Source organism: Zootoca vivipara, chromosome 1 (assembly GCF_965207765.1).
Source record: "Zootoca vivipara chromosome 1, rZooViv2.hap1.1, whole genome shotgun sequence".
Taxonomy (NCBI): Eukaryota; Metazoa; Chordata; class Lepidosauria; order Squamata; family Lacertidae; genus Zootoca; species Zootoca vivipara.
This window is the reverse complement of record NC_142582.1, coordinates 118,862,439-118,876,160: the sequence shown is the minus strand read 5'-3', so window position 1 is coordinate 118,876,160 and position 13,722 is coordinate 118,862,439. Positions and strand designations below refer to the sequence as shown.

General features: G+C 43.2%; 1 protein-coding gene across 17 annotated transcripts in view; it reads right to left on the bottom strand.

Moving 5' to 3' along the window:
• Positions 1–13,722, bottom strand: part of EVL (Enah/Vasp-like) — a 149,603-nt gene that overhangs the window by 81,744 nt on the left and 54,137 nt on the right. For 3 of the 17 annotated variants that reach the window (XM_088655402.1, XM_060271871.2, XM_088655466.1), the window contains exon 1: positions 7,850–7,986. The exons of 12 other annotated variants lie outside the window; for them this stretch is intronic. In XM_088655402.1, coding sequence (XP_088511528.1) covers positions 7,850–7,860 — 11 coding nt within the window. In that variant the 5' untranslated portion in view covers positions 7,861–7,986. Of the gene's footprint in view, positions 1–6,663; positions 6,893–7,849; positions 7,987–13,722 lie in introns of those variants that run through there. 2 more of the 17 variants (XM_088655457.1, XM_088655391.1) reach the window with 2 other exon arrangements.

The window sequence follows — 13,722 nt, the reverse complement described above, 5'->3', positions numbered from 1 at the left end:
TAGAGTTTATAAAGAGGAATGGTATTTGTGGAATACTTGGAAAATAACTGCAAACTAGTGAAAATCCTAGCAGGAGGATTAAGGTAAATTCAACAGTATAATCTAAGTCGAAGTAGTATGTAAAAGGGGGGGGGATTAAATGGTTGGAATAGAATATGCAGTAATAATGAGAAAATTAAGAGCCAAGAAAGGAGAAGTGAAGTTGATGAAGGTACTATTTTACCGGTGGATAATTTACTGGGGAAAATGTATAACTGAAATTTATTTTTTAATTTTTTAAAAAATACATGTAGCAGAATGAAGAGGGGAAGGTCCTTTTAATCAAATATAAACAAATGGTGATGCAAGTTAGTGTGCTCATTTATTATCTGAGACTATTTTGGCTTTACAGTGTTAATGGATGGGGAATGAATGAGGAAAAGATTGTAAAGCTTATCCTTCCCTCTAAAAAAAGGAATAATGTTGGTTTATTAATTGAAATGTTATCATATATTTCCTTCAATATTTTATAAATGTAATAAATTATTACATTATAAATAATGTAATGAAGTTTTAGTAACCTGTGCAATTATTCAAATTTAATTGGTTCACGAATGAGTGACCAATCAGTAAAAAAGGGTGCAGGATAAATTCTTTAATCAGCTGACAATCCTAGAAAACCTGCTGTAGCTGCAGCTTATATTAGCGGTCACATTGTTTCTAATGGACACACAGCCTCTGAACACTTTCGCAATAAGTCAAAGCCCGTTCCCGGCTTCATATTTAAGACACGTCATTTCCTAACGTACAGAACAGAGAAGAGACTGATTTAACAAACCAAAGAGCGCCAAAAATAGGAATGAGGAACAGAGGAAGCTGCTTTATAGTGCCATCAGTCCATCTAGCTCAGTAGTGTCTACACTGATGGGCAGCAGCTCTCCAGGGTTTTAGACAGGGGATTTTCCCGGCCCCACCAGCTGGGGATCAAACCTGTGACATTATGCATGCAAATCATGTGCTCTACCACAGAGACACAGCCCTTCTGCACGTGCAAGGTTTCTGAGTGAGTGGCTAACCACATTTTAAGATCCCCTAAGTATTTGTGCATCTCCCTACCCTTGCTAGAATCTGAAGGGTGGGTGTTTAAGGAGGAAGAACGGCAAGCATTACCCACATGTTGCAAGGGGCAGCTCCTTCTCTGAGTTATGAGTGCACAGATAATAATAAAATAATAATAATAATAATAATTTATACCCCGCCCATCTGGCTGGGTTTTCCCAGCCACTCTTGGTGGCTTCCAGCATAATATTAAAATACAATGATTAATCAAATATTAAAAGCTTCCCTAAACAGGGCTGCCTTCAGATGTCTTCCAGAAGTCCAATAGTTGTTTATTTCCTTGACATCTGATGGGAAGGCATTCCACAGGGTGGGCGCCACTACCAAGAAGGCCCTCTGCCTGGTTCCCTGTAACCTCACTTCTCACAGTAAGGGAAGTGCCAGAAGGCCCTTGGTGCTGGACCTCAGTGTCCGGACTGAACAATGGGGGTAGAGACGCACAGAGGCAGTCGCTACAGTACTATGGCGGCTGCATGAACTTATCTGCCGCTTTTTCTACCGTTTTAAAAGGGTCAGTAGCTCTTTAAATGCCACAAGGCAAAGTGGGGACACACGGAAGTCCTCCACTGAAGCTGCATGTGTTGCTGATACTGCTTTCTTTCTGGAAAAAAAGTGCTGGCTTTTTGAAAGGTGAAAGAGAGATATATGGAGGCAGTGCAGACAGCTCTGTCAGTGCTGAAGAGGCTAGGACGGTTTGACATTTGGGTTCACTCCAGCCACACAACACTTGTCAGCAGGTGCATTAAAAACTGCATAGCTGCAACAATGAGGTGTCCTCAAAACGTGGGTTCTTTCCGCATCAATATAGTGAGGACCCAGACCTAGCAAGTCTACTTTCTATCGGTTAACCAATGCGAGTGGATGAAATAACAATATCGTATTTTCATATCGCTTCTTGTTGTTTCTTCCAAGCCTAGAGGAAGTCACAGGCCTATGACACATCTCCTGCGCTTGAAAAGGCCAGTAAAAAGAGCCACAGTAAACCTCAACCAGTTTTAGCCGTTTGTAACAAAAAGACATGGTATTTTGCACAGGACATACTGTATGTGGTTGCCCTGCTATGCTTACCCTTAACAGGTTCGTGTGAGAGAGAGCGAAGAGGCCACAGGTCTGTTGCCACAAACTGCTCACTCCAAATAGATTGAACGTGAAATGGACATACAGTGGTAGCTTGAACTTAATCCATTCCGGGAGTCCGTTCGACTCCCTAAACCATTCAAAAACCAAGGCGCGGCTTCTGATTGGCTGCAGGAGCTTCCTGCACTCAAGCAGATGTGGCATCGGAAGTTTGGCTTCCAAAAAACACTGGAACACTCACTTTTTGCGGTGTTTGGAAGCCGATTTGCTCAAGGTATGGCTGTATGTATTATATAAATTTATGAAAGTAGCAGGTGCAGGGAAGATTTAAGGAGGTTCTTTAAGTGTACTTAACATAAGTTAGGTGTAGCTAACTTATGAGCAAGTGTACCTAACTCATCTTTGGAGAGGGCAGCGTGTTTCCACTTATTAACAAGTATGTTGTTGTTGTTTAGTCGTTTAGTCGTGTCCGACTCTTCGTGACCCCATGGACCAGAGCACGCCAGGCACTCCTGTCTTCCAATGCCTCCCGCAGTTTGGTCAGACTCATGTTGGTGGCTTCGAGAACACTGTCCAACCATCTCGTCCTCTGTCGTCCCCTTCTCCTTGTGCTCTCAATCTTTCCCAACATCAGGGTCTTTTCCAAGGATTCTTCTCTTCTCATGAGGTGGCCAAAGTATTGGAGCCTCAACTTCAGGATCTGTCCTTCCAGTGAGCACTCAGGGCTGATTTCCTTAAGAATAAATAGGTTTGATCTTCTTGCAGTCCATGGGACTCTCAAGAGTCTCCTCCAGCACCATAATTCAAAAGCATCAATTCTTAACAAGTATAGTCAACAATTTAACTCGGTTGGTAGAGCATGAGATTCTCCAACAGTCTGACTTCACACACACCCACACACCAAGGTGCACCTCTTCATTGTCTCCTGAGACAGACAGATGCCAACAACATGAAGGCAGTTTACTCAAACTTCTGCCTTCGCTTAAAACCACCATTTCCCTCATTTCCCCCATCCCTGCTTTACTCAAACTTCTGTGGCTTCAAACCCCCACTAGTGAGCGTCCCTGCCTTCTCACTCCTATGCTATGGTCGGTGGCGTTGTGCAACCTGTTTTCTTCTTTGCTCCCTCTATCCTGCCCTGACTTCATGCAAATCCAGGATCGTGATTTGGCACTACAAATCCTCCAACGGGGGCTGGACATTTTGTGCACAGAGGAAGCCATGCCTGGGGGTGGGACAAGAGGAAAGCCTTAATTGGTGCCACAAAGGTCTTGGTGTTGGTGCCCGTCAGGCCTTGCTCGGGAAAGCATAAAAGAGATCAGTCCAGCACACAAACTCTCATTATCCAACAAGCAAAGGAGAGAGAAACCGAAAAGTATCCCCCAGGTAAGAAGCAGAAAGAGCACTTCCTATTTATTGAGCTTTCGTTCTGATCTGTTTTTTTATTTAAAAAATGTATACGACCCTTGATCCGAAAATCCCAGGGCAGTTCACAACAGAAACAAAATACAAAATGCATAATAAAACAAAAACAAGCCAATAATCTTACCCCCTCCTACAAATGCACTTAATAAGTCGTAGAATGTTTATCAGCCTGGTTGGAGAGAAATGTTTTCACCTGGCACCTATTACATATGTAACAAAGGTGCCAGGTGAGCCTCCCTGAGGAAGGCATTCCGCAATCTGTTTGAAGGGAGTTTAGAGGACACTGCCTATTTAATGAATATTCGTTCCAGTTTGTGAGGGGTGATATTGTGTCAAAGCAAGCGTGCACTTTCCAGTGCATTTTCTACGTGACATTTTCTTACTGGGAAAAGTCCAACCATTCGGGGAACTTTTTTTTTGTTGAACAAGACCTCCCGATCAGCTGTTATTGCGCAACCTCAATTTGCCAGCATGTAACAGAACCCCACCAGAAGATAGTGAAAATTTGGAAGTACTCAAAAGAAAAAAGCCAAGTAATACAACAATGAATCTTGGGCCCATCAAAAGAAAAAAGCCAAGTAATACAACAATGAATCTTGGGCCCATGAAGGGTGCCAGGAAAACAGAGACATTATGCAGTAGAGTATGAAAGGGGAGAAGAAATACTTTAATAGAAAGAGCACCTTCCATCCTCCACCTCTCGGTATTTTTTTTTTAAAAAAACTTTAACGAACGTTTTATCTGCTAGTACAATTTATGCGCAATCATGCACAGCCAGATGTATTTAAAAACATCTGGCAAGCAGCAGCAACCCCACACAGCTACCACAGGCACAAAGGGAAAGAGCTCTCCTTTTGCATTTGCATCGGTTACCTTGTTTATTTCAAGTATTTATATTATTTATTTCATTCGTCAGTCACTTTTTACAGTAAATAGAAGTCTCAAATACTTGACAAAAACAAAACACAGACTATAAAAACAACTGAAAACCAGCCCCCCCCCAAAAAACATGCCAAGAACACAAGATACATGAAATATCTCACATTTCCTCTACAAAGAAAATATTAACAATAAAAATCCTAAAGAAAGATAAGAACGTAAAACCACAAATTAACCCCAAAAAGTGCTCTGCCCCCCTTTCCACCGAAACAACATTTCATACAATCATAGAGTTGGAAGAGACCACAAGGGCCATCCAGTCCAACCCCCTGCCAAGCAGGAAACACCATCAAAACATTCTTGACATATGCCTGTCAAGCCTCTGCTTAAAGACCTCCAAAGAGGGAGACTCCACCACACTCCTTGGTAGCAAATTCCGCTGCCAAACAGCTCTTATTTTCAGGAAGTTCTTCCTAATGTTTAGGTGGGATTTTCTTTCTTGTAGTTTGAATCCATTGCTCCGTGTCCGCTTCTCTGGAGCAGCAGAAAACAACCTTTCTCCCTCTTCTATATATATTTGAACATGGCTATCATATCACCCCTTAACCTTCTCTTCTCCAGGCTAAACATACCCAGCTCCCTAAGCCGTTCCTCATAAGGCATCGTTTCCAGGCCTTTGACCATTTTGGTTGCCCTCGTCTGGAGACGTTCCAGCTTGTCAGTATCCTTCTTGAACTGTGTTGCCCAGAACTGGACACAGTACTCCAGGTGAGGTCTGACCAGAGCATATACAGTGGTACTATTACTTCCCTTGATCTAGATGCTATACTCCTATTGATGCGGCCCAGAATTGCATTGGCTTTTTTAGCTGCTACATCACACTGTTGACTCATGTCAAGTTTGTGGTCTACCAAGACTCCTAGATCCTTTTGACATGTACTGCTCTCAAGCCAGGTGTCTCCCATCCTGTATTTGTGCCTTTCATTTTTTTTGCCCAAGTGTAGTACTTTACATTTCTCCCTGTTAAAATTCATCTTGTTTGCTTTGGCCCAGTTCTCTAATCTGTTAAGGTCATTTTGAAGTGTGATCCTGTCCTCTGGGGTATTAGCCACCCCTCCCAATCTGGTGTCATCTGCAAACTTGAGCTTTGTGAGCTTAAGCTAAAAATCAAAGGGCCCTGGGTTCAGATTTCACCTTCGCCATACACTCACTGACCCTGCGTAAATTACAATTCCTTAGCCTCCATTTCCTTCCCAGCATCTCCTATGGGGTAACCATGATTAGCTTCACAACCCTTGCTATCAGAATTAACTGAAGTGTTATATAAAAGGAAACTCAACCGTCACGACATTTTGAGCAACTGCAGACATAAAGCCCTTGAGTATCTTCGTGTGCTGCCCTCATATTCTCAGGGCATAGTTCCTTAATTTTCTTCCTTCGTAGCTGGGGAAGGCGGAAAAAATTCGGTTCAGTTCACACTTTACTTCACTCAATTCTTTTTAAATACTCAGCGAAACAATACGCAAACTGAAACACAGCTGTCCTTCAAAATTTGCAGTTCTCCGAATTTAATGCAGACTTTAGGGGATAGTGCATAAATTTAATAAATAATTATAATAATTTTTAAAAGCGTATTTTTGGTGAAAACAAAAATGCATTACAGTGAGGGGGAACTGCTTGCAAAAATAATAATGTGTACAGTAGCTAAAATTGCATACAAGCTGTGCATGTCAGGATAAATGAGCACTAAAATCCTGGTGAATTTCCGTGAAGAATTCAAAATAAATACCAGTAAATCAGTCAATCAATCAATCAATCAATCATACTGATGCAGAAATGTTGTGAACCAAAACATGGAGGATGGCGCAGGCTTCCTTTTTCCTGCTACAGAGACTAGACCCCAAACCAATGCATTCAAACTGGAGGTTTTTAAGCAGAGGTTAGATGGCCATCTGTCCTGGATGCTTTAGTTGAGATTCCTGCTGCATTACAGGGAGTTGGACTAGATGACCCTTGGGGTCCCTTCCAACTCTACGATTCTATGATTCCTTCATCAGATTTTGTGGGCTCCTCCAGGAAACCTGTTTGGTGAATCACAGCAGGAGAAAACAAGCTTGCTCCCTCTTCCATGTAGCAGCCCTTGAGATATTTGAAGAGATATATCTCTTCTCAGTCTAAACATACCCAGCTTCCTCAACCATTCCTCATAAGGCTTGGTTTCCACACCCTTTATCCATCTTGGTTGCCCTCCTCTGCACATGTTCCAGCTTGTCAATATCCTTCTTAAATTGTGGTGCCCAGAACTGGAGACTCCATATGGTGGGAAGCCATCAGATGACTGTAGCAGCTACCAATTCTAATAGTCAAGTGGCCCTGTTTCAAACTGGTCTTAGCACCACCATGCTCCTTCCTCGGAGAGCATGTGGCTTCTTCGTGCAATTGGAACAAGAGGAAGAAGGTACAATGAAATTGCAGTGAACACCAATTTCCTTGTTCCTCTCTGCAAATCCAAGAAGGTGACAGGCCCTGTCCGTGGGAAGGTGAACAAATGGGTAACTGCAGCAGCTACTGGAAACACCAGCTGCTACTGTCAAAGAGAGCCTTCCCACAGTACACTAACCAATTAAAGAGGTTTTTAGTCAAATTTACTGCTTTAGTTTCAACTCTTTATTATGCTGCTTACATACACTTAGCTAAACAAACTGGAAATTGATCTTAAGAATCATCTTAGACTTAAAGCATATTGCTTGAAAAGATGTAGACAGATAATTCAAATCAGTGTCATGAATAAACTCGCTTGTGGATCAGAGCCAAGAAAAAACTTTCACATGGAAATAAGCCACTTCTCAAGGTTTGTAAATTTACTTGATTAACCAGATCAGCAAGTTTAGTCCCTTCCACTTTGGTTGTGTTTTTTAATTCAGAACAGGAAGCTATATGGTTTGTAACTTTGTAAAGTTTGTGCATTTTTCAAATCCAAAGCAATAACAGCATTTGGCAAAACAGATAATGAAGTTAGAGAAAACATATACACTTAAAGAGAATGACATTCAGCCCTCATGGTGTGTTGAAAAAGACTGAGGTAGAAGAGATCATATCTTTAACGGATTCCAACTGAAATTCACAAATGCAATGAGAGACAGACATAAAAAGAAGCAGTTATACCGCTGTTCCAACAAATCAGTTTTTTGTCTGGAGATCTCAATCTCATGTGTGTTATTGTTTGCACACACACACCTTTGCATCAAATGAACCCCACTCACTTTTTACTGTCTACCAGCTACAAATCCCTACGCTTCATATAAAACAGGACTATTGTTCTCCAGTGAATCAGTGCAATACGTTCCCAGTAAAGTTGCCAAGTACTTACCTCGCTGCCATCACAGAAATAACTTGGTGTATGTTTTGGGGAGAACAGTACTAGCGATCTGTCCAGCACAACTGTTGCATTAAAACATGTCGCCCTTGTAAATTTACCACGTTACACAAAGCAGAACATGAAGTAAGCCAAGCAGTTTAACTTGAAAGTTTACACTAGGTCTTGTAACCAAACAGGAAAAGGAAGCTTTACCAAAATAGAGAGCGTATGTGTGCAGGAAACATCTCTGCGTTTTTGGCTTGATATTTTTTGTTAGCAAAATTTATTGTTCAGCAGAAAGGCCAGTGTGGAAAAAAGAAGAAGACCAAAATAGCCCAAATTCGAGGGCACGAATAGTGCCACCCTCACCGGGACTGTTGAGGATATATATATATAAAGTTCCCCAATAAAAGCACCCATCAATGGAACTCAATATGGACACAACTCGTCAGCATTCTCCAAAATGCATAAAGGTAAAGGTAAAGGGACCCCTGACCATTAGGTCCAGTCATGACCGACTCTGGGGTTGCGGCGCTCATCTCGTGTTATTGGCCGAGGGAGCCGGCGTACAGCTTCCAGGTCATGTGGCCAGCATGACAAAGCCGCTTCTGGCAAACCAGAGCAGCACATGGAAACGCCGTCTACCTTCCCGCTGTAGCGGTACCTATTTATCTACTTGCATTTTGACGTGCTTTCAAACTGCTAGGTTGGCAGGAGCTGGGACCAAGCAACGGGAGCTCACCCCGTCACAGGGATTCGAACTGCCGACCTTCTGATCAGCAAGCCCTAGACTCAGTGGTTTAACCACAGCGCCACCTGGCTCCCAAAATGCATAGGGTCACAGAAATTAAGCTAGCATCTGCAATGTGTGCAAGCTGCAGTAATTTGTGCCGGTTTGGGAAGGGACAAGGAGCAATGCTGGCAAGGAAACCACTGGTAATTTGGGTCAGCCAATTTCTAGCTGCTGAGATTTCAGCAGGCACTGCCAGGGCACATGCAAACACTGTCATAAGACCCAGAGACCTGATTTTTTTTTTAAGCAAAACCAAATGCTTAGATTTTCAAGGAAGCTGGATTCTGCACCGTACTTCATTCTAAGCTTTTCTCCTGCGCATCCACACAGAATTCTGCCATACCCACACAGAGCCCTCATCTTTTAGAACTGAGGCACAAACCAGCCCTCATCTTGTTTTGCACATATATACATATACATGCTTTTGAATTATGGTGCTGGAGGAGACTCTTGAGAGTCCCATGGACTGCAAGAAGATCAAACCTATCCATTCTGAAGGAAATCAGCCCTGAGTGCTCCCTGGAAGGACAGATCGTGAAGCTGAGGCTCCAATACTTTGGCCACCTCATGAGAAGAGAAGAATCCTTGGAAAAGACCCTGATGTTGGGAAAGATTGAGGGCACTAGGAGAAGGGGACGACAGAGGACAAGATGGTTGGACAGTGTTCTCGAAGCTACGAACATGAGTTTGACCAAACTGCGGGAGGCAGTGCAAGACAGGAGTGCCTGGCGTGCTGTGGTCCATGGGGTCACAAAGAGTCGGACACGACTAAACGACTAAACAACAAACAACAACATGTATGGAAGTGAGAGTTGGACCATAAAGAAGGGTGATCGCTGAAGAACTGATGCTTTTGAATTATGGTGCTGGAGGAGACTCTTGAGAGTCCCATGGACTGCAAGAAAATCAAACCTATCCATTCTTAAGGAAATCAGCCCTGAGTGCTCCCTGGAAGGACAGATCGTGAAGCTGAGGCTCCAATACTTTGGCCACCTCATGAGAAGAGAAGAATCCTTGGAAAAGACCCTGATGTTGGGAAAGATTGAGGGCACTAGGAGAAGGGGACGACAGAGGACAAGATGGTTGGACAGTGTTCTCGAAGCTACCAACATGAGTTTGACCAAACTGCGGGAGGCAGTGCAAGACAGGAGTGCTTGGCGTGCTATGGTCCATGGGGTCACGAAGAGTCGGACACGACTAAACGACTAAACAACAACAACAACACATATACATATTTTTAAGTGTGTTGTTAAATTTGATTTGATCTATTATCAACCAAGTCAGATGGGTGGGGTTAGTTGAGATAACCCTAGATAAGATAGGATTAGATAACCCTACTCTTTAATTCCATGATTCTACTATTTTTTCCCCCAGCACCTTTCCAGTTTCCTATTTATCTGTTAAACTCTGATACTTTCATTTCTGCCACTCTAGAGGTGTGGTGAAAGATGAGCAATCCACATTTATTATATTGCTGCAGGGGGGGGGGGGACTTCACACTCACTCCATGCCTTCCAATCTTGCTCTCTAGGTCATAATTATGAAGCCCACCCAGAGACTCCTGTGTTCAACAGATCAACGGAATGGCATGTGCAAAGAACAGAAAATCAATATGGTGGGTTGGCCACACTTTTGAATTGCGCTAGCACAGGCATGTCAAACCTGCGGCCCTCCAGATGTTTTGGCCTACAACTCCCATGATCTCTAGCTAGCAGGACCAGTGGTTGGGGAAGATGGGAATTGTAGTCCAAAACATCTGGAGGGCCGCAGGTTTGACATGCCTGCGCTAGCACAAGTGTGAATCTACCTCTTTGTTTTGAGCAGGAACCTGCATCTGTCTTGCGTGCAAGTGGTTAAGACTAGAATAAAACAGACAGGAGTCCAGAGAATAAGGTAATACTTCAGAACAAAACAGTGTATGACAGGAGGACAAATCAACAGAGCACTGTCATTCTTAGATCAGATCTTCAAAAGAGGGAAACTCAATCAGAACCAGTCAGAGGCGCCAGCTTGCGGAGGCAATGGGGGGGGGGGAACATTGCGCGTGTGATGTCAGGACGTTGGGAAGAGCTGGGGGTGAAGCCAAATGTGGCAGCCATATGCCTAAATGGCTGGCGGCTTCTCCTCCGCCTCCTCTTAGCACCACTACTGGTGGGAGGCTGCTCTGACACCATGCTGGGCTCCACTCTTCAGCACCATGCTTTTGGAACATGGGGCCCCCTGGTCCCTACCCCCAAAATATAGGGGCCCCCAAAAGGGCTTGGACCCCAGGAGCCGGTGCCCCCTGGAACCACTTTACTTTCCAATTCTTCCAAATGTCAAATCCCAAATGTCTTCGTCACTGACTACTGAATCCCAACTGACTCGAACCTCCAGCCAATCAGTCTGCTGCCAGCTGGACCAAAAACAGAATTAACCCCTTATTGTCACACACTAGCACAACTTACCAGGGAGGTGTTGTAAAGAGAGCTTACCTTCTCCTTATTCCCACTGGCGGAGCTTCATGCTCCGGCACCGGGGGCGGCGTGTGTTCTGGGGGTGTGACGCACTGCTCATAGTGGCGTGGCGTGCGTTCTGGGGGCGTGACACACATTCAGGGGGCATGGCGCCCAGTGCAGGTGGGGGGGCAGCCACAATGGCGCCCTCCAGATCGCGCTGCCCTGGGCGGAGCGCCCCCATTGCCCCTCCCTTCCTACAGCCCTGCCTATTCCCCCACCCTGGGTGAGCATAAGACAAATGCAAGTTCCTGCTGAAAACAGCACAAAAACAAAGTTGTAGTCCAAAATCTGCTGGAGGGCTAAGTTTGGCCATCACTGCTCTACACTGAGGTGCTGGGGAGCCACTGCCAGTGAAAGAAGACTGTGCTGGGCTATAAAGATGAGGCATGGTGGGAATTGTAGTCCAAAAACTGCTGGAAACCCAAGTGTGGGAAACTCTGATAGATAAACAGCATGACCAGGTACACATAGCAAACTGAAACTAGGATCCAGACCTCTCAACCGTAGGTGGCCTTTCAGGTTTACTTCTTTAGCAACCTGAGGTGTTCTATCTCCTTTCAGTTATGACATGGCAGTCTTATAAACTCTTCCTGTTACAGGTAGGTAGCCGTGTTGGTCTGAGTCGAAGCAAAATAAAAAAAATCCTTCAGTAGCACCTTAAAGACCAACTAAGTTTTTATTTTAGTATGAGCTTTCGTGTGCATGCAAAATAAAAACTTAGTTGGTCTTTAAGGTGCTACTGAAGGAATTTTTTTTACTCTTCCTGTTGTTATACTTGAAATCTGCAAAGCAGAGGCTGGGTCGGGTGGGGGGAAGTGCTGCATTTAGAACTGTGCTAAAGAGAAGTGAAATGTTAAAATGACCTATTTACAGCTGCAAATATTTTTGTTCTGTCTCACTGAGCCTAGTAGCTTGATGTGAAAGGGACTTTCCTAAATCACTGCGAGATCTTAAAATAACAATCCCTACTTTCCCTTAGCTTTTGACCCAGTGGTTCAGAAAACTCCTCCATGATCACCTGTCTCTTCATTTGAGAATCAATCGAAAAAGTCCAGTTGGCCCTTCCAAGTTTACTTTCACACTGGAGCCCCTCAATTGTCCCAATGTCAGTTTCTGTTCTGCAGGGGGCGGGGTTTACTTGCTGGCTGCGTCTCACTTTCTAAGAAATAATAAAGTAGTGCTATGTCACTAACAAAAAGAAAAGAAGATAGCCAATGGAATGAAAAGTTGGAATTAAATAATTGTCGACTCCCCCGGCATGAACAGAAACCGACACTGGAGCAATTCAATCAGCAATTTGCAAACCTTCTCCATCCATGATATTCCTTAAATTGGGTGAACCTACATGGAGAGAGCAAACAAGCCCTTAAAAGTGCATTGCATCTCCACAGTAGACAAGCTTGTGCTGCAATTGTATTTTATTACAAAAAAAGCTGCCACAAATCAGATTCCCTTCCCCAAAAGAAACCCACAGGAAGGCAACACAGAAAAAACTGCAGCAATGAGCTGACAACGACATCATTAAACAGTTCTGTAAGAAATATGTACACAAAATATGACTATTCAGAGAACGGTCCTTGGCGTTTGCAAACCAAGGCTGAGTTTGACAAGCACCAACTTCAGCTTGGGTGGAAAAAGTTGCCTGGTTTACGTTAGCTCCTGTCTTTAAAATGTTTGGTTTTTTAAAATTAATGTATGCTATTTAGGTTTTGCTCTTTTAACCTTTTCTTTAAACAATCATGACAACATGTATACAGATTACTGGAGCCCTTGGATCCAGCATGAGAACAAGCTGAATAAAACTGCAAACAGTTGCATACCAACATTAAGGATGGGGCATGAAAACTGTCTCACGATAATTTTGTTAAAACTTGCTAGAGTCGGCCATTTGCATTTTCTCCCAATTGACTTTAAATGAGTCACACCACTCCAAGTCAAAACTCCCTTGGTATTTAAGCTAGGGCTATGAGGTACTTTTTTTGTCCACTGCAATAAGTTTATTAACAATGCAATAAGCAGTTGACATCAAAAGAGAAAAAATATCAAAAGTTTCACTTTTCACAGCTGGGTTGGCACTGGAGTTAGACAAGAGTCAGATGACTTCCCTCAGGCAGCCTGATGCTGGGGATAAATGGCAACAGCCTTTAGATATACCGCTGCCATCATTCCAAATTTAGTGCTTTAACTGTACTTTATGGTTTTTATGGTAGCTCTGCACTTATGATATTATTTTCCATTTAAATACACGTCAATTTTTTTTTCAAATAACCAGGAAGATAAATTTCTTCATCTTTTTATATAGCACGTTTTTGGGAAAAAAGTTTTTGAAAAAAGCAGAAACAGAGGCATAACTTTACTTTAACTTCTGGGGGGTACTAGTAATATTAAAAAGAGGTTAACCTCTTCCTATAGGGTAGCTGTTCCTGATTCCTTACCTCACAGTAACCACTACAGTAATCCAATTTAATCATCCCAGGGTCAGACATCTTAGAGAAGTCTAACAGATGTCTGTTCTTTAATAAAATCCAATCTTTCAACCAGCATAAACATGATGCTTCGAAATATAATTGTAGGTCAGGGAGAGCAAACTCTCT